General features: G+C 37.2%; 1 protein-coding gene, 2 long non-coding RNA genes and 4 other non-coding genes across 8 annotated transcripts in view; 4 read left to right on the top strand and 3 right to left on the bottom strand.

Annotated features, from left to right (window-relative positions):
* Nucleotides 1-24608, top strand: part of LOC105398324 (facilitated trehalose transporter Tret1) — a 74900-nt gene that overhangs the window by 17146 nt on the left and 33146 nt on the right. Inside the window, exon 2 of the mRNA XM_038111299.2 lies at nt 16896-17827. Within this exon, the coding sequence (XP_037967227.2) occupies nt 16910-17827 (918 nt within the window). The 5' untranslated portion in view covers nt 16896-16909. The remainder of the gene's footprint in view (nt 1-16895; nt 17828-24608) is intronic.
* Nucleotides 1969-2040, bottom strand: Trnag-ucc. The gene has a single exon. It is a non-coding gene; the product is annotated as a tRNA-Gly (tRNA).
* Trnag-ucc lies at nt 5295-5366 on the top strand. The gene has a single exon. It is a non-coding gene; the product is annotated as a tRNA-Gly (tRNA).
* Nucleotides 13781-13852, bottom strand: Trnag-ucc. The gene has a single exon. It is a non-coding gene; the product is annotated as a tRNA-Gly (tRNA).
* On the top strand, nt 16041-16112 carry Trnag-ucc. The gene has a single exon. It is a non-coding gene; the product is annotated as a tRNA-Gly (tRNA).
* Nucleotides 21636-24483, bottom strand: LOC125490940. Its single transcript, XR_007267981.1, has 4 exons — nt 24345-24483; nt 23875-24008; nt 23384-23443; nt 21636-23044 (listed from the first exon to the last, which is right to left on the bottom strand). It is a non-coding gene; the product is annotated as an uncharacterized LOC125490940 (long non-coding RNA).
* LOC125490941 lies at nt 23044-24165 on the top strand. Of its 2 annotated transcripts, none has more exons than XR_007267982.1 (2): nt 23044-23518; nt 24053-24165. It is a non-coding gene; the product is annotated as an uncharacterized LOC125490941 (long non-coding RNA). The 2 variants fall into 2 exon arrangements; XR_007267983.1 differs by having other exon boundaries at nt 23044-23653.

The following is a 24608-nucleotide window of genomic DNA, read 5'->3' as shown; positions in this document are numbered from 1 at the left end:
AATAAAATACCTTTGTTATTGTTTAATCCTGCAATCTAAAAGTAAAATGAAATCATAATTTTCAGGAAACACACAAAAATGTAATCATGGATTGGTATATTGGCAGAACTTTAGGTAAATTTCAAAGTTTCTTTCCGTTCAGTTGAGACGATTGCGCGCTGAAGCTTAATTAGTAGGAAGGAAAGGTTGACTGGAAGAAATCGCGTTTAGGCGATAAGTCCGCCTTTGTATATATATACTTGTATTGTTCTTTCTTGTACTTGTTAACTTTTACTTTAAACTGTGTAATTTGTGTATACATACAATAAAGTGTTTAAATAAAATAAATAAATAAGGAAGTAATGTACGCCGAATATGAAAGTATGACTCAATTTAAGATTCGAGATATTTTTCTCAGATATATTATTTCATTTATTATTAGAGAATAAGTTAATAAGGCCTAATGGGGAGGACTTTGCCCAGCAGTGGGAAATGGCAACAAAAAAAAAAGTTAATAAGAAAGCAATGAATAAGTTCCAGTGACACTGTGACATAGAACCAAAATACGAGTACAACTAAAATTTATCTATATGAACATAATATATTTATGGTATAAGTATGCACTAAACCTACTGTACTCGTAACACCTGATAGCATAATTTATTGTTCATTCTGTTTTTTATTTATTTAAATTTTTTAGTAGATTTTTACTTTGTTACTACCATGTTTTGTTTTACTGGATGTTTTTTCTTATATATTTTTTATTCTATTATTTTTTTGTTTGAAAAGGCACCTCTGTCTGATTTCTAAATTCTACTACAAGAACTAAACAAACTGGAGCATGCTGAAAAACAGCGTCGTTCTGAAACAAGCTTTCAGTCGACATTGCTGAGCATGATGCCATTTGCCAGAACTGAAGTACCTACTTACCTATTTTATTATAACTCTTATGTTAATTCTAGTTACCTACTGTCCTTGTTATAAGTACTTAATTGTTATGTGTTTAGTTTTTACTATAGAATTAAGTATTTTATGTAGTAGGTTTCATTTGTTTTTGGCAATAAATGCTATTTTACTTTACTTTACTTTACTTTACTTTACTTTACTTTACTTTAAAAAGGCTAGCTTAATGACGCTGTCTTGCAGACAGCGTCATTGAAGTACAATGTACAAGTACAAATTATTGAAGTAGGTACATTCATCAGCACATTAGAATATTACCAACTAAAACCGTAACTTATTCAAGCTTCATCAAATTCTTTATTTGTATGTTTTATCTTTTCTTAGTTACATCGGTTGTCTGGAAGAGATCGCTATTAGCGATAAGACCGCCATTTGTGCATTTCTGTTATTTAAGTTAGATTTAAGTTTTTTATGGTGTATTATTATGTATTATTTGTGTATTATTATAAAGTTTATTGTATGTTTTAAAATTGGGGTCATTTGGTGCGGACATTTTGTAAGTGAAACTTTTTCATTGCTCGCTATTATAGGTACATATTTACATAGAAAGTAAAGTAACTAAACAGTAAAATAAATTACATTTGAGTCATTCATATCCCGTGGGATTGTAAGACTTACGCAATGTTGTTTGTAGCGCGGCCCCCAGAATGCCGCCCAAAGAGGGATTAGAAGGGGACAGTGACCTAATCAGGCTGTTTATACTGAACCCTTCGAATACGAGAAAATAATATAGACGAGTAAAAGTAAAGCTAAAAATACCATTTCTCTGGGTGTTAGTTTGTAGGTATACTGTAAGTAAATTTGAAATTGATTGTTACTAAGATTAATGGTTTATGAATGTATTCGATGAATTTAGTTGCATGTTTCATTGTACTCCATCCTTCTTAACAATTGATTATCTAATACTAAGCTGTTTATTTCCGGTCAGATTTGGTCCCAAACTTAAAGTTACCCAGTATCGGGGTGAAACGACGCAGCCTTCAGGTAGTAGACAAATAAAATTCTACCCTGAATTGCCCAAAAATATGCGTTGGCCGAGAATCGAACTCGGATCAACTGCTTGGAAGGCAACTATGCTGACCATTACACCACCAACGCATGTGCTAGATAGATGTAATATACATTATAAATTATGTCTCATACACTCATGTGCACCAATAAATATTTGCACAAGTGTAAGCAATAGGTTGGTTAATATAGATATAATATTAGATATATTATACCTACCTATTCTTTATTTGTACACAAATAACATATATACTTACGAATGATGTAACTGCCACTTTAGCTAGTGCTATCAAAATAATGACATTGCGGTGAAATGATCCAGCGTCCCATTTACTAGAAACTACAATTATTCAATAAACAATATGCTGAAAGTATTAAGTACCTACTGCAATATCACTTATGAATATTACTCAGTCGGATTATATCGACATGGCCGGTTTCAAACGGATTTGTCCGGACCGATCCAGTGTAGTGGAGCAATTATACTGATTACCTACCTACATTAAAAAAAAAACAAAAAGGAATAGTAAATACTTAATATTTATTAGTAGGTGCTGCGGTATGGTGCCTCAGAAACGAGGAAAATCGTAGAAAAAATTTAATGCTCACTAAATATTAATGTCATTTTCATGTACAAACTGAAATTAATAGTGAGCTGGTCATACCTGCCCGAAAACCGATAACACCAAACGTAATTCTGCAAACAAAATATTTTTTTATGATTCTCATTTCAAAAATATTCTATTCATGATGACTGTAATCTTATATTTTTGATGGACGTTAACATCAGTTTTGTTTCCAAGTGAACCCATATTGAGCAGGGAAACGTATAATTTTATTATTAAATAAAAATACAATCAAAATATTGTCCCAAACTTCATCAATTACCCATAGATACTTTAATTTCAATTATTTTTACATCAAGCGACACCAAAGCTAATTTGCATGCCGAATATCGTCTCACTAATCGTTGTAACGAGTATGCGAGGAGGACGCATCGATCGAGTTAGCGCGGACGCGACGATGACGTTTTGACAGTTCCCCCGGGGCGCTCCATCCAATAGTAATGCGATTAAAGTGAAATGGGATTGGACAGGATTTTACACTTGATGAAATGGAGCGGTGGATTGGCGGGGAGTAGTTGAGTGCTTTGCTCATATAGGTTGCTAGGTTATCGGCAGCAATTTGCTAATTAAAGTTTGTGTGTGGAAATTCATGATTGATTTCATTTTGTACATTTTCTAATACACTTGTTTATTTTTTATGTTTGTGTAATTTGTTTAAACACAGATATTTGTTCTCGGGTCTTGGATGTGCCCGTAAAATGGCAATAGGCCCGCCCCCTATTACATTGGGACTAACATAACACTCTGGCGAAAAGTGGGTGCAGCAATGCACCTCTGCCTACCCCGCAAGGGAGTACATTAGTACAAGGCGTGAGTGCGTGTGTGTGTGTGTTCTAATACACTCGCGGCGAAGAATGAAAAAATAAAATTATAAATCAAATCAAACAGTCCATTTCAATGTTAAATTTACATGAGTTGACAAACATATACACGCAGATACGGAATTTAAACTTATGATACCTCCCTATATCGATCGGGAGAAAAGGCAGTCTTGTCACACACACGTACACAGCATTGCAGGCCATGACCCTCTGCAATTGTAGGGTTTTTGCCATAAAATAAGGAAGGACTGATTCTTAAATACGCGTTAAATTTAAATTCTTATTCGGAGCGCTGCCCTAAATTCCATTCCTGTTGGGACAGGTGTTGAATATTGAAAATCGATTCAGTAATTATTACACAGCTCCCGGGTTCCATAACTTCAGGCAAGAATTTGAAATATGATGTACCGCAATACCTATTAGGACAAGGTTCTAAATCTATACAGGGGTTTTTAAGGGCACCTCATACAGTCTTAGCAGGTCAATATACAGTCAGCAAAACAGATATTATGTAAGAAACAAATTCGACTTTATACCTACTTTATAAAAAAAAAAAAAAAACACCCACTCACGCCTTGTACTAATGTACTCCCTTGCGGGGTAGGCAGAGGTGCATTCTATTCTATTCTATTCTCTGTGGGGGCGAAGTACCTGCACCTGGCTCTCTCGAGTGGAACCTTTGTGCATATCCCCAAGGTCTAAACTGCCTTCCTAAGCTTGGACCATTACCCACCACGCTGGTCCACTGCGGGTTGGTGGGTTCACATATCTAGACGTGCTTAATCTAGATATGCAGGTTTCCTCACGATGTTTTCCTTCACCGTAAGAGCGATGGTATACATTGTACTTAAGTTAAAAGAACTCATTGGTACATGACAGCGCCGGGATTCGAACCCGCATCTCTTGATTGAGAAGCGGGCGCTAACCCGACTGAGCTACCACCGCTCTGCATGCATTGCTGCACCCACTTTTCGCCAGAGTGTTATGTTAGTCCCAATGTAATAGGGGGCGGGCCTATTGCCATTTTTCGGGCACATCCAAGACCCGAGAACAAATATCTGTGTTTAAACAAATATCTGCCCCAGCCGGGAATCGAACCCGGGACCATCGGCTCAGTAGTCAGGTCACTAACCACTACGCCATTCGGTCGTCGTTTTCGTAAATATCATTGTCAACTGTCAATATTTATAAATTGACATCGCTAAAATTAAATTTTGTGCTTTTTGAATCGACAACGACATCAATACCTTATTTAATATGAATGAAATTATGTAGATGTTTAAGATTACAGTTATTATTGTCACTGTCATGTAATAATGTTGTCACATACCTATTGCTTACACTTGTGTAAATATGACTATAGATTCAAAGTTACAGTGGGGACCTCACATTGAAAAATTGTCTGGAAGGTTGAGCTCCGCAGCTTTTGCTGTACGGAAAATTAGACAGCTGACCGACGTTGAAACTGCCAGATTAGTTTACTTTAGTTATTTCCACAGCTTATTATCGTATGGCATTTTGCTTTGGGGTAGAGCAGCTGATATTGAAACTATATTTGTATTATAAAATTGATGATTACTTAGAGGACGTTAATGCATGGCTGTGATAAGTAGTTAGCTCTGCTCATATTATTATAATAATAATTATTAAGCTTATATGTATTGTATACCAACTAGTTTTAAGTCTTTTTTTGAAAAGATGGCTCAGGAGTTTCTTGCCTCCGTTCTTCTCCTTAGACAGAAAGAGCCCCCCCTTATCCGAACGGAGAGTAATTTGTAAAAATTGACGTTCATCAGAAAATTTTATATTTGAACGATGAATAAAAAAATTTGAGTTTGAGTTTGAATATTTATAATATGTTCATATCAGACTTAATTCTTCAGTAACATTTCCACATGCGTTGGTGGTGTAATGGTCAGCATAGTTGCCTTCCAAGCAGTTGATCCGAGTTCGATTCTCGGCCAACGCATATTTTTGGATTATTTTTATTATTTTACGTTTCTAATTTCCAAAAATTTTATTAGAAGAAAAGTCGTTCAGAAAGTTGGAAAGTCATCTCCGATAAATATTTTAATCCTAATCCTAACTAATATTATAAATGCGAAAGTAACTGTGTCTGTCTATCTGTCTGTCAGTTACTCTTTCACGCCAAAACTACTGAACGGAATTGAATGAAATTAGGTATACATACGGTCTAGAGTTCTAGACCCTGGGAAAGAACATAGGCTACTTTTTACCCCGGAATTCCCACGGGAAAACTTTTTAAGGCGAAGCGAAGCGCGCGGGAACAGCTAGTAAATTATAAATCCTAAATAATATTGTAAATGCGAAAGTAACTGTGTCTGTCTGTTACTCTTTCACGCCAAAACTACTGAACGAATTTGAATGAAATTTGGTATACATACGGTCTAGACGGGAAAAGCTAGTATTTTATAAAATTGAGATTATTTCGTGTCGGCATTTTGTAAATGGAACTTTTTAAAAATGATAAGTTTCAAAAAGAAACCCTTTGAAACTGCCCATATTGAAAACTGGCATATTAAAAACTCTCCATTTGAAACGCTCTGAAAAGGGCACCCGGCATTCCAGAATTCTCTTTTCAAAAACCAGTTCCAAGTTTGAAAATATCCGTTGACTTTTAGCAAAACATGCTCTTTTCATCGCGTGCATTCGATTCGCATCTCGATATCGCGTGCATTCGATCCTTTTTGCTTGATTCACTTTAGTATCGAGTGCTAAGCGTGGAGGAGGCAGATGGAAGTTTTTTGTTTGAAGAATTTTATTTTCAGATCTTTTTTAAGTTCCGACGGAAATTGGTGGGTGGCGATTTAGCTCTCAAACTGGTGAAACGATTTTTGCATTGTTTTTTCAGGTCGTAGGTAATGTTATCCCGAGTGTTCTTAGCTATATTTTTAAAGTAAAGTAAAGTAAAAAAAACGTTTATTAACAAATTGTTTAAGTACGTTTTATATCGAAAAACCCTAGACGAAGCGAAAGTCGCGGGACAAGTCTAAAATAATAATTTTACAAAGCAATTAGCATAAGACTGTTGAATGTCCCTTAATGGAGACACTTACTGAGACAACTCTTCTGTTATTGTTGAAACAAACAAAATATTGAAGAGAAAGTATGTAAATTAAAGCTTTTATGGGACCTTACTTTGTTATGTAAACACACGTTTAGGGCGTGCTAAGAGATCAATTCTATGTTTCGAATGTTGAATTTAAATATTAACTACCTATGTGACAATTTAAGGAATAATAGCACAAAAATTTTGGACTATAAATGATAATATAAACAAGTAGATGGTGTATTATTACACCTATCATTACTACCTATCATTGTGTCTTTATTATAACTTGAGTTATAGGATATCAGATCTGTGTGTAGCCTAAATATCGGGATGATTCTAAACCGCAATAATAATTTATTTATCTCTTTATTGCACAAATCCTACCTAATATTATAAATGCGAAAGTAACTGTATCTGTCTGTCTGTCTGTCTGTGTGTCTGTTACTCTTTCATGCCAAAACTACTGAATGAAATTTGGTATAAATACGGTCTAGACCCTGGGAAAAAACATAGGCTACTGTTTATCCTGGAATTCCCACGGGAAAACTTTTTAAGGCGAAGCGAAGCCCGCTGGAACAGCTAGTATATTAATATGTTTAGCAAACGTGGATTTTATGCCAACAGCATTTTCTACCTGTCAACCTACAGGAGTTACAGGAATAGGACGATAGAGTTATTTCTCTTGGCCCCTAGGCCCCTAAATCCCCCTCGACCGAAAAATTATGGTGTTTCTAAGTCATACATGTTTCTAAGGCTAAAAGCCTTCTCTTTGACTCCATATCAAAGAGAAAAATATCAAGAAAAGGTGATGGAAGAACAACTCGAGACCTCGACGACATTATTAGTCTTTTTAGAGGAAGTAACGATCCTGACATTCTTCCAATCTTCGTGGCTAGAAACCTACAAAAACTCCCACCTGTTACGTTCGATCATATTGACGTAACTAGGCTACTTAAGGATATTGTTTTAATGCAAAGTGAATTGAAACAAATTCAGGAGTATTTTCTTGGTGAATCACAATATGCTACAGTGGACCAGATTGATCAGTTGAGGTCTGAAATCGAAGAATTAAAATCAATTCAAAAATCAGACTATGAACCGTATGTCAATACGAAAAGAGGCGGAAATCGCATACAAGATAGTTTTGAATGTCCAAGTGATAGCGGTCCTTTCGGCATGCTACATTTCGAAAACATACCGGTCCCTTCAACTGACAATGTTATTGACGCGCGACTGGTGGCGGAGAAGCCCGAAACTGGGCCGACGGCGGAGAAGCCCGAAGTCGGGCCGATACCGTCGTCGCTGGAGTGCACCACGCCGGTATTGGCCGAAGCCGCATCACGTGACCGTGGGGCGAAGATAGACGACTGTATGCCCGCCACGCTCTTAGATACGAATAAATCGTCCGAATCTGGGCACGGAACGGCAACGCAGCAATGTGTGAATGACCGGGCAGGTGTCAATCACTGTGCAAAATATGGCAACGTCCAATCAGCTGTTTCTGATACTGATAACGAATTAATCATGAAGGTGTCAACTGCACAGTCACCAATAGCTCCAACCTTTGCCAATGTTCTAAAGAGCAGCACTGATGAGGAAGGCTGGATAACCGTTCAGAGGAAAAAACAGACTAACTCACGGTTTTCGGGTAAAATTGGTACCGCGCCTGTTAGCCCGGGCTCCAAATTCAAAGCAGCTGATATCAGAACACCAATCTACATTTACAATGTTATGAAAGAAACCACAGCCACAGATATAGCAGAATATATAATGAGAAAAACACGAATTGCTGTTCAACCTGAGAAAATACACAATTACACATGAAAGTATCGAAGGACTATGACTCATACAAGATACTTGTACCGAGACAAAAAATAGCGTTGTTTTATGATAATAATTTCTGGCCCGATGGTATTTACTTCAGGAAATATTTTATTTTTCGACAAAAAAAAGACTCTGACACTGAGATAACAAAACACAACGCTTATGGACAGCAATTACGTTAGCAAATTCATAACTTTTAATTGTAAATCGGCGAAAAGATCCTCGGAGTGCATTATTGATCTATGCAAATCGGCCGATATTATTGCACTTCAAGAAACTTGGCTTATGCCAAATGAGCTACCTACACTTGGGAACCTCGACAAAGACTTCTGTGCTACGAGTAAATCAGCAATGGACCCCGGCATCCTCCTCCGTGGGCGTCCTTATGGCGGAGTAGCCATTCTATGGAGAAAAAGTGTTTTTCCGTGTGTGTCTGTCATCACTTGTAGAAGTGTGCGCCTGGTTGCTATTAAAGTGGACTTGTGTGACCGGTCATTCTTAGTTTTATGTGTATACATGCCTACAGATAGCAGTGACAACTTGATAGAATTCGTTGATTGTTTGGGTGAAATGAGTGCAATAATCGAAAATAATAATACAGAGTCAGTGTTCATACTCGGGGATTTTAACGCTCATCCTGGTGAGTTATTTTGTAATGAACTGTTAAACTTTTGTTGTGACCAAAAATGGGATTGTGTGGACATGTCGCTACTACCATCTGACACTTACACATTTATAAGTGAGGCCCACGGGTGCAGGCGCTGGTTAGACCATTGTGTTGTGACAAATGCTGCGCAACAAACTGTATTGAACGCTAAAGTACACTATAGTACATTTTGGTCAGACCACTTTCCTTTAGAAATAGAGTGTAATATTAATGTAGTAAAGCCTAAAATTATCTGTCATAATAAATTGTTGTCTAATATGGTTATATGGGGGGAGAGGGATACCGTACAAATAGAAAAATATAGTGAGATCTGTGATAAATTACTTAGTAAATTAGATTTAGAATCAGAACTGTGCCACTGTGGTAACAATATGTGTTTAGATACGGGGCATATATATAGATAATTTTTATCATAGTATTGTAAACAGTCTTTGTGATGCAGCTACCTCTAGTCATAGTCATAGCGTACCAAAATTACGCAGAGGCAAAACTGTTACTGGGTGGAATAAATACGTACACAGCGCTCACAGGGAGGCTCGACTTTACTTTCAGCTTTGGGTACTACATGGTAAATCGTCATCGGGTTATTATTATGATAATATGTGTCGAACAAGAAGCACATTTAAAGCCAAACTTAAATGGTGCCAAAATAACCAACTACAGATTAAAATGGATATAATGGCCAGTCTACATTTTAATAAAAACTTTGGTAAATTTTGGAAAGAAACCAACAAGTTGAACCCTAAGTCTAGCCTACCTGTCAGTGTCGACGGTGTAAGCGAGCCTAGGCATATTGCTAATCTTTTTAAAGAGAGTTTTATGGTAAATTCGCCATTAGGACCTTCCGGACATGGGGCGCCTCAGTCAATGCTCAATGCTGATGCCATAGCGGAGCCCGTGCAAGTGCGACCTGATGATATAGCTTCAATCTTGAAGATGATGTCTAGAGGAAAATCCCCGGGACACGATGGCCTCAGCATAGAGCATTTTCAGTACGCTGGTGTTCATATTACAAGACTCTTGTCATTGTTATTTAACAGCTGTATAAAACATTCATACCTACCAGAGGACCTAATGAAAACTATTGTGGTTCCAATAATTAAAAACCGAACTGGAGATGCCTCAGACAAAAGTAATTATAGACCTATATCGTTGGCAACCACAATGGCAAAGGTATTGGACAGTGTGCTGGACAAATATCTTGGCAAATGTATGAATCTACATGATGGTCAGTTTGGGTTCAGGCCGGGTCTATCTACGGAGTCAGCTATTCTGTGTTTAAAGCACACCGTCCGCTACTATACCGATCGAAAGACGCCTGTATTCGCCTGCTTCCTGGACCTATCCAAGGCATTCGATTTAGTGTCATATGACATACTGTGGGATAAGTTAGCCAAGGACACAAAACTTCCTTCAGAACTAAGTTCATTATTTCGCTTCTGGTATGGGAATCAGACGAATGCAGTCAGATGGGCAGGTACATTATCTGACATGTACAGGTTGGAGTGCGGGGTAAGACAGGGGGGGCTGACGTCACCCAAGCTCTTCAACCTGTACATGAACGGCTTGATCGAGGAGCTCAGCAGCGCCGGTGTCGGATGCTCAATTGATGGAAATTTCATCAATAACATCAGCTACGCGGATGATATGGTGCTGCTGTGTCCTTCGATTAGTGCCCTTAGAAAGCTGCTCTCAATTTGCGAGTCATACGCGGCGACCCATGGACTTAAATACAACACAAAAAAGAGTGAGCTCATGTTGTTCAAGGCGGGAAGGACGTCATATGACTCCATACCTTCAGTCTCACTCTGTGGCTCTCCTCTACCGAGAGTAAGCCAATTTAAGTATTTGGGTCATTGGGTCACCGAAGACCTCAGTGATGACCTAGACATCGACAGGGAGCGCAGGGCGCTGGCAGTTAGATGCAACATGCTGGCCCGCAGGTTCTCACGGTGCACAGAACCTGTTAAGATAACACTGTTTAAGGCCTTTTGTCAGTCGTTCTACACGTGCAGCCTGTGGGTCAACTATACGCTGAAGGCCTACAGCGCCCTGCGAGTACAATATAATAATGCTTTCAGAATGATGTTGGGGCTGCCGCGGTTCTGCAGTGCTTCAGGAATGTTTGCTGATGCCAATACGGACGGCTTTCACGCAATTATGCGTAAAAGAGTGGCTTCCCTGATGCACAGAGTCCAAGGCAGTACCAACATCTTCCTGAAAGATATAGCTGGCAAGTTCGACGGCCCTATCCTGACTCACTGGATGAGGCTGCACGTCATCAACCGGTGAGGCGGGGTGTGGCGGTCGGATTTGTTTTTAACTACTCGTATTATTATTTCATTTATTATTGTGTATGTGTGTCAGTGTATTGTTAGTGTATAGTTAGGTATTTGTAATGTGTGTTGTCAACATTAGATTAGGTTAGTATTTATTAGTATTAAGTATTTACTGCATTTGTATGTTTGTATTTGTTTGTTTTACGTGTTATGTTTTTGTTACAATGTTTTATGGACGTGGTCTGAAAAAAATTTTATTCTATTCTATTCTATTCTATAAACCGTAACAGTATATAATTACATTTAGATACAAGAAGTTTCACGATACGATCTCTCCCTAAGTCCAGTAAATAAACAGCTCCTGTACAAACCAGATCGCTACACTTATTTCGTTGGATGGGAGTGGAAAAAAAATGAGTTTTTTTTTTAATTTCCGGTGTTATTCAACCGCCAACGCTGCCCGGTTGAATTGTGAAATGTACATTTTCAGGGCATTAATTTCGGGTAGTGGTTGGTTACGCGTTGATTGTGATGATAATAATAATGAGTAGACAAAATACAAATATACGATTGACTAGCTGTTGACCCATTAGCTCCGTCACAAAAAGTTTTTCCATGGGAATTCCGGGACAAAAAGTAGCTTATGTGTTAATCTATGTAGGTCCTAGAATTACGCCACGCGATTTAGAGGATAGTCGAGACAGGCCGAGGACTGAGTGTTATGATGTTCTTTAAGACTTGAGCTATAGTCGTCGCTATAATCACTTAATTATACAATTGTGTACCTCGACAAACTATACATTCAGGAACCCTCAATTACCTACTTATGAGTTGTTTATAATAATATTTATGAACTTTCGTTTTGAATAGTTCCAAAGTGTATACTAGTACTTATAAGTAGTAAAAGTTTTGGCCGATAACAACTAGGTACTTAATGAAGAAAAGGCACATAAATTGTATCTATGAAAATGCAGTCAGGTAATAATATGAAAATAGGCAATTTCCTTTACTACCCAGTTCTGTGGCATCGAGTGTAGGTCAAACCATTCGTTATAGTCCAGGAGTTGGATGGGTAATGTTAAAAGTATCTCTTCATTTTTATTTAATTGGTCACAAAGCCCCTTACTACCGCACATTTTCAAAATTGAGGGTGAATTTTATCAGTGAACGAAAACCATGTTTAGCGATTTATAATGTTTAACGTTTAACAGGTGTTCTACGAGTATCATGACGGAATATGTCATTTATTTATGAGCATTTACAAAATCATAGTTTAACATGTCTAAAACTCCGGTCGTTATTGCTATAAGCAATTAACCCGCATTTTGGTACTGTTTTTCTTTTTGAGTATATTTTTTGTATTTCTATGTTTTTAGTCGCAAACAATCAGCATTTTATTATATTGTATTGTAAAACCCCGGCCAGCTCCAGGCCTGTCGGTATTTAGTTAGGTACAGCAGTTTGGCAGAGACAGTTGGCCCGCGCCGCCGCCGCCGCCGCCGCCGCCGCCCCGCACTGCGCCATACTGCCGTGGAACACAGCCTTTTATATACAGGGTGTTGTCGAAGTGTTTAGATGCTATCAACCCGTACTAGGCCAGCGTGGTGGAGGCCTAAAACCCTTCCTTCATTGGAAGGAGACCCGTGCCCCAGCAGTGGGGACGTGATGAGTCGTGACGATGATGATGATAATGTAATTTCCAACTTGCTACGAAAAAAATAGAATTTTATGACGGCATTCTCACAGATACACCTGAAAGACTAGCTCATTTTGATCCACTTTTATTCCGCCAGTATTTTTCTTAACGTGCCGGTGACAATTACTAGGGTTGCTGTCACGCTGAGAGGATTATCCGATGAGATTTGCTTCATTCGCTGACTACCCATGGAGAGCTAAACAGAGAGACAGAGAGAGAGAGAGAGAGAGAGAGAGAGAGAGAGAGAGAGAAAGACAGATATTTTTATATTACACGTTACACGTCTAAAATAACAAAAGAAACATACAATAGTAACAGCAGCAAAATTCGTAGAATATTTAGACCTAGATTATTCTTCTTATCCGGCACTACAAATCTAGTCTCCATATTGCCTGCATTATTATGCTAAATACATTAATTTACTGAAAGTTTCCCAGCACATCTCCACTCATGAATGTCGGAGGCCTAACTCCTCTTTCCAACTCCAGTTAACTACTCTCTAAAGAGCCTCGCTTTAAAAACTTTTCCGGACATCCTCTCTGTAATTTGAAAACTGAAAACTAAAAACTACAGTATACAACCTTTACAACACTTTTAGACTTTGTTCTCAATACGTGCTACGAAAGAGCTATGATTGCTTGCTAGGGTGAAATCAAAATGGCCTTTTTACACACTTTTTGGTGACGCAAGTTTAAGCGTTTTTCACGTAAAATTTATCGATGATTTTAAAATGGGGTGGCGCAATGCGCCATAGATAGATAGAGAAAGATTCGTAAGAAATATGATTGTTAAGAATCTTTGATTATCACCATTCAACGGCATACATTATTTATATAAAAAAATATGCGTTGGCCGAGAATCGAACTCGGATCAACTGCTTGGAAGGCAACTATGCTGACCATTACACCACCAACGCATGTGGTTTTAGCAGCTATATTGTAGAGTAAGATCTAAACGATTAACAAAGTTTATTCAAGTGTTCAATTATATTATGATACCTAATGATGAACATTATTTAGTATTTTCATTTACCGAAATAAGCAAAAAAATGGTCAGTAGTAACTGTTCTTAGAAGAAGCCACTGTAAAAACGCTTGTTTGTTTTAACAAAAAATATAAAAGAAAAACTTTTCTTTTTATTTCTTTCTTTACTTGTCCTTTGTGGACTTCGTGAATTATTTAAAAACGAAGTTATACAAATAATTAATTATATAAAGTTTGATGAATTAAAACTTTTCACCCTTAGTATAATTATTTATGCCCACAAGACAAGAAAAGACTTACAAAAAGCACGCTTTCACAGGCGATTGCCAACGCTACCAAATTTAAAAGAAATCAGTCTTCATACAAGGCTTTTTATCACGGCTGTAATATCTCATTTCTCAACATTGATGACATGGCGTGAAATATCTTCGTCCTCACGATAATGCCATCTAAGGGATTATCGACATCGTTGCTTCAACATTCAGGCCCTCGATAGGAAATAAAAAACCTACCCGCATTACAATATAACTCCAGAAGGGACGTGAAAAAGTGGAGCCAAAAAACGACAAGTAGTTTTACGATTTTGGAACCAGTTGCTCGAAGTTTAAAAAGTGATTTAGGCTGCTTTCAAAACCTTTCTAAGGCTTCTGTCTAAGCTCTTAAGAGTCAGATTTACACCTGAGAACATTGAATTAAGCAGTAGGTACTATTGAGTACGGAATGCAGTGCTATGATTGGCTGAATTTTCTTTGAGTAGGGTTTATTCGGAGGTAGTTTATTCTTAGTTAGATTTACTCAACGGGTATTTTTTTCGTTACATTCATATTAATGCTTACGATTTTGAAAATGCTGAGCCACTTGCTTTGCCTTACGTACGTGATAGGTCGCGAATCATATCGCCGTATTGCCAAGGCAGGACTAAAACCCACAGCTTCTCGATTGAAACGATACCTTATATCCATTACCGCCACCACGAATCTCTTAACATAATGCATGGTCAATTGGCCAGTTAGACAGCCAGACCCCTGCATAGCAACTAGACATTAAGAGAACTACAGCAACCGTCCAAGTGGGGTCACTCTATTTGACCAAAAACGGAGTTCCAGGGCGCTACTTCGCGAGCCACGACTCTATCTCGTTACTAAACGTGCCGATTGCACGACAGCTCTCGTTCGTTCGCTTTTCGTCAGTATAGAGTAACCCTACACACTTACCCTCGCCTACTTGGCCGCTGGCCATCGCCATGCGTCACGGTATGCAGCTGCATCCAATTGTATCAGACTGCTGGACATACGCCCCGTTTACAGGGTGTTTCAAGAAACAATCAGTTGCAAGTCACATTAAATCACACCACCCAACGAAACATTAGCAATTAAGGGCCACTTGCACCAACATATTAAATCTAGATTTAGGGTTAAATCTCGATTTAGTGTCAAATTTTATAGGAACTGACGTTTCTTAAATCGAGATTTGACACTAAGGGCCACTTGCAAGAACATATTAAATCTAGATTTAGTGTTAAATCTCGATTTAGTGTCAAATTTTGTATGGACTGACGTTTCTTAAATCGACATTTGACACTAAATCTAGATTTAATTTGTTGGTGCAAGGGGCCCTAAATCTAGATTTAATATGTTTCTGCAAGTGGCCCTAAGAATCCATAAGCAGCATCGCTCGCCTGTCATACATCAGTCAGATCTATACAAGTTACGTCAGATTTGACAAGAGAGCGACGATGCTTAAAAAATGTTCATTACTATTGTTCATTGCGGTGGTGGTAATCCCACACGTCGTTCAGATTTATACTTTTGAAACCTTTAGAAAGTCGAAGCATCAGTTCTTGCTGAATTTTGAAGGTTTTTATCTATTTTGTTCAATCATTTGAAGTTCTATGGATAAGGGGCATAGAGTAACAGTTTTCTTTATGCCAAGCTAGTTATAATTAGAACTAGGTACCTATCATAATATATTTCATATCATACTCTTCATATTGATTTAGAGATAAGTATGTATTGATTCAAGTGACTTTGCTGCAATTAACGCCTATTGTATTGTTGTCTATGAACATTTGATCAAACATTTTCTAGGTGTCGAGAAAACTTTATGCTTCTATGATCACATGCGTTGGTGGTGTAATGGTCAGCATAGTTGCCTTCCAAGCAGTTGATCCGAGTTCGATTCTCGGCCAACGCATTTTTCTACTAAAATATTTTATGGAACAACAAAAGTTGTTCAGAATGACCTTCTGACTCCTTTTTTGATATAATTCACCTTATTTTTACAACTTTTAGATGTGATACGTAAGCAATGAAAATGTTCCACTAAGAGCCACTTTTACCAAACGCTAAATGTATTTAAAATTGTATTTAAATCAAAGTTAAATACATTTTGTACTAACTAACAGACGTTTGACAAGCTACTAAATACGTGAAAGTCACCCTAAATGCTCATTTTTTTAAAAACAATAATTTAAAATTTGAACATCGTTTCATTTCATTTTGTGTCACTGTTGGCAGTCCGGTAGCTAGACTACACTGGTAGATATAATTACCAGAAGAATACATCCAATTCTAGCTGCAATAGCACAGTCTCAGGGCCTGGACAAATCTCCGAGTAATTGTAACAGCGACGTCGTCAGTTCGCTTTGCATTTAATTGAGTTTATGCTAATTTATGCGAACAAACGGAATTCATTGGAAACGGATCTGTCGGTCGATCGGTCGAGCGATCTGGTTCAAGATCATGTTTGATGGATTAAGAGTGGGATTTCTGACTATTGTTAGGTATTGATTAGCATACTTAAGAGGATTTTGAGGATAGAATTTACATTGTCTTGTTTGCTTTAGGTAATTCTTTGTGAAGGTGTATGTTTTTAACGTGAAAACGTTAACAAACAACGCTTTTCACCTTCAGAACATTTTTTTTTGTTAAATCAAAACCAATAGCTTTCTACAACTCAAAATTTCTTTGTTCGCAGATTGAACGCAAACCATGGAAGGTTCGAGAGAAAGACTTCTTTACACGGAACGCAATCGAAACTACGAGACTTACGACACGCGACGATACAGACCACAGAGATACGAAACCACCAGACACGACAGCAGAAACAGCAGACAAGAAGAAAGGTACAAGCCAAGACGCAAGAACGGCTATGTTTACGAAGACATTTACTCAGACTTCGACGAAGCTCAAGGCAGACTGTCGCTTTTCCGACCAATCAGGCCAGAGTACCTCAATCTACCGTCGAGCATCGAAACCAAATACAACTCCCTACCACGCAACTACCAACACTACGAAGACCGAAACAATCGTAGATACAAAAAAGATTACTACGACTTCAGAATTGAGACTGAAAGACGAAGGCCGCGGACTGAAAGGAATTCTTATGAGCCATACAAAAGACAGCCGGAGCTGCGACGCAACTCCAATGCTGAAGCTGAAGCCTATAAACGAACCAGACCGGAAGCTAAAAACGTAGCAGTGTGCAAACCTATACGTGTGCCTGAAAAGCCAGCCAAATACTGGACCACAGAACCACCTAAAAGCGCACAAAAACAAAAGAGACTCGATTCTGAGCCGAAGAAGAATGTCAAATTTTCCGAAGTGTCTGGCTTCAATCGCAAAACTATAGTTGATGATCCTATTGTTGGTCGAAAAGTTGTACCAGTGAGAGAGTTAGAAGTCTCTCTTGACCAAATGATACAGAATGGTTACTTTGACAAGTTGAATATTCCGATAACTAAGCCGAATGTGCCGGATAAGCAGGATATAGTCAAGGAGGAGAATTTTAATGTTTACGGTAATATGGTGAATGGTAAAGGGAATGCGCCAATGCCTAATGGTAAATGTGTGACGGAGAGAACCGTGGAGGCAACTGTCATGTCTAGGAGGCCTCGGCATCTTCCTCAGGTAAGTGAGAGGTTTTGTTTAGACTTATCTTGCTATCCATAGGATGAAGAAAGGATATTATTATGAAACGGATTACGACATGTTTTTGGTTTTTTTGACAAATTACTTACTTGCTAAAAAAAAACTTAGCCATTTTCATTGCTCAGCTGAAAGTCATCATCAACAAGGTTTTATTTTGGGATATGACAAGATAGTTTTATAGGTACTTCTTATTTAATCATAAAAATTAAAATCATCTTACTAAAGTTGATTTTTTTTATCTTTTTTTTTTTATCTTTATTTATTTAATACATGTACATAATAAACATAAAGTTAAAGTACAAATTACGATATTCATTAGTAATACACACCTAAACGTTCATGAATTCACCGAACTAATCTAACCTTCAAAACAATACGCCAAACGGCAACAGACAGGTGGTTCAACTTAATCGCTGACAATTTATCATACTTAACATGTTAACTGTTGTGAAATCTTGTGCATTGGACCCTTAGTCGGTGATAGAGGGCCCTAATGACATACATTAGGAAGGTTTATCTCGTATATCTGTCAGTGTAGCTCTGTCGCTCTGTCGTATACTGTACGTAAGTCATTAGGAAAAGAAAATGGTCGTAGTTTAGTTGTTTAGATACTTGGATTAACAATATTCGAACATGTTGATGGTGCTTACAAAAAGGAAGCAAAACCACAGAATAATAACTAGTACCAGTACAGAAGGCCATCTTTGCAATGGCATTCAAAGAAATATGACTCCATCCCATAAGCAATAAGGTCTCATTTAGATCGCGCTCCAGCCGGACACGTTTTTATTTACTTACCTAACAATTTATTTTTTAAGGGAATATGCGCCTTATTTCACTGGACTACGGTGCATAATAAGTTATACGTGGTTATACGCATTGAAAAAGAAGCCACCTTAGGGTAGCCTCAGCACCACAGACTACAACTTCTACAACGTTTACTAAGCAACGGACTGAGTTTGTAAAAATAATGTCATGATTTTAAAACAAAATAAATTTGAATTTAGAATACAGCGCAATCCCAAACTTATTTTCTATTGGAAATGACTAGTTGAAGCTACGGCAATTTCATAGTTAAAGACCTATTCATAGATCTATTATTTGAAGTAAAAGTAAAAGAAAGAGGTAGGTCTACCTAAAACATTTACTTCAGTCAAAAAATGTTTTTTTTCTTCATAATGTGTGATAATATTGAGATGAAATTGATCACGATGTTCTGTTTTAGTTTAGTTGGGCACGAATCCCACTCAGCTCACATTTTATAATCGATTCATTAATACATTTTGAGGGAAGTCTTGTGTCTGTAAATTTAATTCTTTTTTTTTTGTAAAGTCAAACGTAGTCGAACAAAATTAAATAGCGCGCGCGCGTGTGTCGTCTTTCGCTTGCGGCAGCCGACTAGATTGGCCATGCATATGGCCGGCGCCATGCTGGCGCCTGCGCCGCCCGCGCGCGGAGTGACACAGGCCTGGCAAAACATTGATTTCACATCGTCTGCGTTTCGTTTAATCTTCTTACCGATCTAATCCTAATCCTAACTAATATTATAAATGCGAAAGTAACTGTGTCTGTCTGTCTGTTGCTCTTTCACGCCAAAAGTACTGAACGGATTTGAATGAAATTTGATATACAGATGATCTAGATCCTAAGAAAGAAGATAAGTTACTTTTTATCGCGGAATTCCCACGGGAAAACATTTAAGGGAGAAGCGAAGCTCGCGGGAACACCTAGTTAAAGATAAGAGCTCAGCGGTATTTGTCGAGACGTTTGTTTTGCACTGACACTCCATCTTTTTTGTACATTGTTTATCTAAGCTTGTAAACCTTCATCATCATAATTACCATAGCGATTAAGTGCACAAGTCCAGAAATAACCTGTAGGTATATTATGTAACCAATTTACAAGAAGCTGGTCTGACAAACAGCTTTGTCATGACTTAGCTTAGGGCTTCGGTTCTTGACCGACCTAGATTGCCTAGGGTTTGAAGCAGGCTGAGAAAGTACCAAGTATATATTATGTGACATAACATATTTTACTGTAACACTCACATCTATTATAAGACCCTGTCTAGGCATAGACTCTTAACAACTACATTATGCTAGATCACGGTCGACTAAAAAATATATTACTTGGGAGCCAAAACTAATTATTATGATTAAATTTTCCGAGTAGGTATTTACATACATATACATATGCACTCACGACTGTAATCCCCGAAGGGGTAGTTAGAGGTGGCTCACAAGCGAGCCACCCACTTTTCGCAGCACATTTGTAATCACGTGATAGGTTGCGAACCATATCGCCGTTTTGGAATAAGTATAATGCACATCTAGAATCTAGATGTGCAGGTTTCCTCACGATGTTTTCCATCACCGTAAGAGCACATGGTATTATTGTACTTAAACTCCTTTATTGAAAACACAATTGAAAGAAATCGAAAGTACTAGAAAACTATAGCTTTAATAAATACAAAACAAACAAACGTATAAACTGTGACCGCCGTGAACATAGCAGCAGAAGCAAATTTTTTGTATGAGTGAATTTGTTTTCATGATCATGAAGAAATAAGAAAAAGTAGCAAAATTCTGTTATCACTACATGCTAGGGGATGCTGCAATGAACCTATATACATATTACACATTTAACAGTGTGCTCGAAATTAGTCAAAATTATTAATTATAAGGACACTCAATACGGCCAAATATTATTCATGATTATGAAGAAATAAGAAAAAGTAGCAAAATTCTGTTATCACTACATGCTAGGGGATGCTGCAATTAACTTACTAACTACTATTACACCATTCAGAGTGCTCCGGCAGATTAATTACATTACAAGTTAATGTCACTCATTAAAAAAAAAATTACAACTAAATCTACCCACATGAGTGTGTAAATAACGGATAGACGATGGTAAATACATTATAAATCTATATATGTCATCTTTGTGTTTGCTCAATTGACTTCAAAATAATCAATCAAAGAGAAAGCGCCTGAATACATTGTACAGCAAATTGCGCAAAGAAGCCGTAAATTTATCGTGGTGTAATTAATCTCTCGGAGCACGTTGGTAAATGTGATATATGTCTATAAGTTCATTGAAATATTCTCTAGCATCTAGTGCTAACAGAATTTGGGTAGATTTGCTTGTTCTTCAAAATCATGAAAAAATTGTCGCTCATATTTGCGGTTATGTCGCTATATAATGTAATTGTGACGTAATTAATCTCTCGGAGCACGTTAGTAAATGTGTTGTATGTCTATAAGTTCATTGAAGTATTCTCTAGCATGTAGTGCTAACAGTATCCCGCCACAATGGGTTATTTCTTCATAATCATGAAAAAATAGTCGCCCATATAGGAAAATATTATGTTATGTTAATCAAGTTAAAACTTGATAAGAACTAAATCTACCACTCATCGAGTGTATGTAATGGATAGACGATGTTATATAGATCGTAGCAATAACTACTTTATGTACGTATATGGTCAAGGGACTTCAAAATAATGAAAAGTGTAAGCATCTGAAATATGTATTAAGTAAGTTGTCGGCTAGGGAAGAAAGTGAAGGAATTTTTCACTAAAACAATTATCAGCACCTCAGCCCAGTTGGTTACAGCCTCGAACTAGATCCCTGTGGTCTGTGGATCGAATCTAACTAAAGCAACTAAAGATCTTTTTTCTTTTTTATTTTAATGATGGTTACTTTTAAAAATACATACAGTAATGAATGTAACCAGTTATATTACAGACTTATTTTGGGTTCTTAATATGTAGGTAAATAAAAGATGCCAAGACAAATTTATTTTATTTTAAGTATACAAATCCACATTAGAAACTACATCAACACAATCATGTTAAATTATTTTATATTGTTATAAGTAGGTATGATTAAAATCACAATGATATTTCTAAATTTATTATTTATCAATCAGAATATGGATACATGTAACAGTTAAAATCGATAGCTTGAATTATATCATAGCTCTTTTAAGTAAGAGCATACTTTATTAAATAAAACAGAATAAAATGTGATCTACTAATAAACCTAAACTTAAATAGAACCTATAAATATTAAAATATATATAAATAATATAATTGTTACGTTCACTTCACTCTCACTGCACTAACTCATTGTTACTACTACTCGACAACAGGTGTCGCTATTATTACCGCTACTCGGCAACAGATGGCGCCATGTGTCCAAAGAGTTAAAATAAATACAGCTGTTTTCATTTTTATAAACATACGTATTCTTTAGGGTTTTAATTTCTGTCTTGTTAAATATTCTGCTAATTCAATTATTAAACTACAATATTGGAAATAATTAGTGCGCATGGCATTAATGAAGGTCAATGCGCATAGTCAAAACATTGCGCATTCGCATTCGAGTCGATCGACCTGCGAACGGAACGGAACTGTCAGTGCTAACAAGAGCCTCTTCGTTTCGTTGTGCTGTTTTTGGTGCTGAGTGTTTGTAAAAAGTTACTAGCTTTTGGTTTTGTTTTGGTGCTTGTGTACAATAGAATTACAGGTAAGTCAATACAAAACTTAATAGATAATATCCAATTTTTACATAGCATTGATAAGATCTTTGTAATTTCCCCCGGTTTAATTTTTGAGAAATGCCACATCAGTTTCGGCTATTGTGGTTATAAACAGTCATTCCCTTTCTTATATGACTGTCTCTGAATATGTAGGACTTGAGATATGTGTAGGAATTTGTTTACCTACGTTGTAAATGCTCCATCAATTCTGACTGTCCCTTTTAATTCCGTGCCTTATCATTAGCAAGCAATTTGTTCACCAACTATAAATACAGGCTACTCCCACTATTGTACCCATAGGTAGAAATACATTATAACAATAACATGCAATGATAAAAGATAGATAAATTATTTTTCATTATTACTTGCCTTATCTGGTAACCTGTATGATATATTTTGTTGATTATGTTTCTACCATTTCTTTTGGGATAGGTGTTGGTTTGTTTTATTTAACATGCTCTCGGTTTTATTTTCTAGTAACTGTTAAAATAAAACTTAGAGCTAAAAAGTTTTCTGGTAGTGATTCTAGGATTTTTAAAAAGTTGCCTATCCAGGTTGTCTGTTGATCAAAATCCATTTAGTAGTTTTGTCGTCACATTCGCTGGGTACTTCGACATGTCGATGTTGCATCGTCATCTTCACCCAGGTGATCTGTTGGCAAGAAACGATACATTAATAAATAGGCGTGCCAAATAAATAACATTGCTGTGTGAACTAAAAACTATAAAAGTTTCAGTTTTCTCGCATACAAAGTGGCGCCTCTAGCGGAAACTATCATGAAACTTTTGACAGATAATCTATGCAGGTGACAGAAGAAAACAAAAAAAATTTCGTTTACGTAAATTGCAAAACCCGTACTAGAGGCCCTGATACAGGATGTGCTGCACCATGATTTTATTTATTTGGCTTTCCTATGCATTATGCTGGTCTTCAGTTTCAATATCATTTAAATGACTTTATTGTTTTAAAATAATGTATTTCTACACTTACCTTCTCATTATAGAGGCATGGCCCGGGAGCAGCGGCGGTATTCCCGAAAAAATAGGAAAGCTGAAATTTAGAAGAAAAAAAATATTAAATAAAGATATAAGAAGAGATGTAAGAAGGCAAGCTGACAATGGGATGGTATGTCTGCAAAGCCAATCATAAAGAACCAAATAAACTGCTTATGGGCTTATGGTTATATTAAACCGATTGCATGTATCTATATACTCTAAGCATGTATCATATTTGTTTTCTCAGCCTCACACTTTAACTCAGGTAAGTTCTGAAGCACATTTACTGATTCTACACTATGTTTGAATTCAGTTTCATGAAATTGATTATTCAGTAGACTGTGAGGATCTACACCTCTTGACAGACAGTCAGCTGGATTTAATTCAGTAGGAATATAGTTCCCTTTTTCAGGTACCTGCTCACATTCCCAGAACATATCTATTTTCCTATTTAAAGACTCTGTTGAGACAGCCTCAGATACTGACTTGCAAAAGTTACTTGGTAGTGATGAACATCCCTCGCTGTTCAATGGTGCAGTGCCAGCAACAATGTAGCCGAACTGAGTGTTGTGTAGAAACAGCTGACCTGGTATCACTGGCAGTCTCTCACGCAGTAGGATCTGAAACATGATGTCACACCCAAGTAAAATATCTATATTTCTAGGTTCGCTGAAGCATCGGCAAGCTGAATGTGAGATGGTATGTTGATGTCCTGTACATTGACACGGAAATGAGGCATTGAAGATGTTATGTTGGGGACAATGCATGATAGAACAGTGAGTTTATAATCACTGTTGGCTGACTGGATAGCAAATCCAAAGTTTGAAATGTGATGAATTGATGATTAGAGATGAGAAAGCGTTTAAACTGAATAATGGTTAATTGATAAAGGATAATATGAAATATTATAATCATTATATCAAGATTTATAGTCATCAACAAAAACTAGGAAATACCTGGATCCTCCAATCTCCATTGGCCCACAGACATCGGCATGTTTATTACATCCAGGGGTCCACTGCGCCTTGCACCGTTGTGACCAAATGGCAGACGAGACTGCTTTCCTTCACAGAATACAGGCATAATAATAAGGCATTAGTTTTCTTCACTTGCTGCCAACTGATGATCTGCTTCGCCGCCATCTTGCCGCTATGATGGCATTTTTATGGCAATCTGTCGCTGTCGGGTGTGCCAACAATTTCTGCCAGTATCATGTAATG

Source organism: Plutella xylostella, chromosome 28, assembly GCF_932276165.1.
Source record: "Plutella xylostella chromosome 28, ilPluXylo3.1, whole genome shotgun sequence".
Taxonomy (NCBI): Eukaryota; Metazoa; Arthropoda; class Insecta; order Lepidoptera; family Plutellidae; genus Plutella; species Plutella xylostella.
The sequence above is the reverse complement of the archived record's forward strand: the minus strand, read 5'-3'. Positions and strand labels throughout refer to the sequence as shown.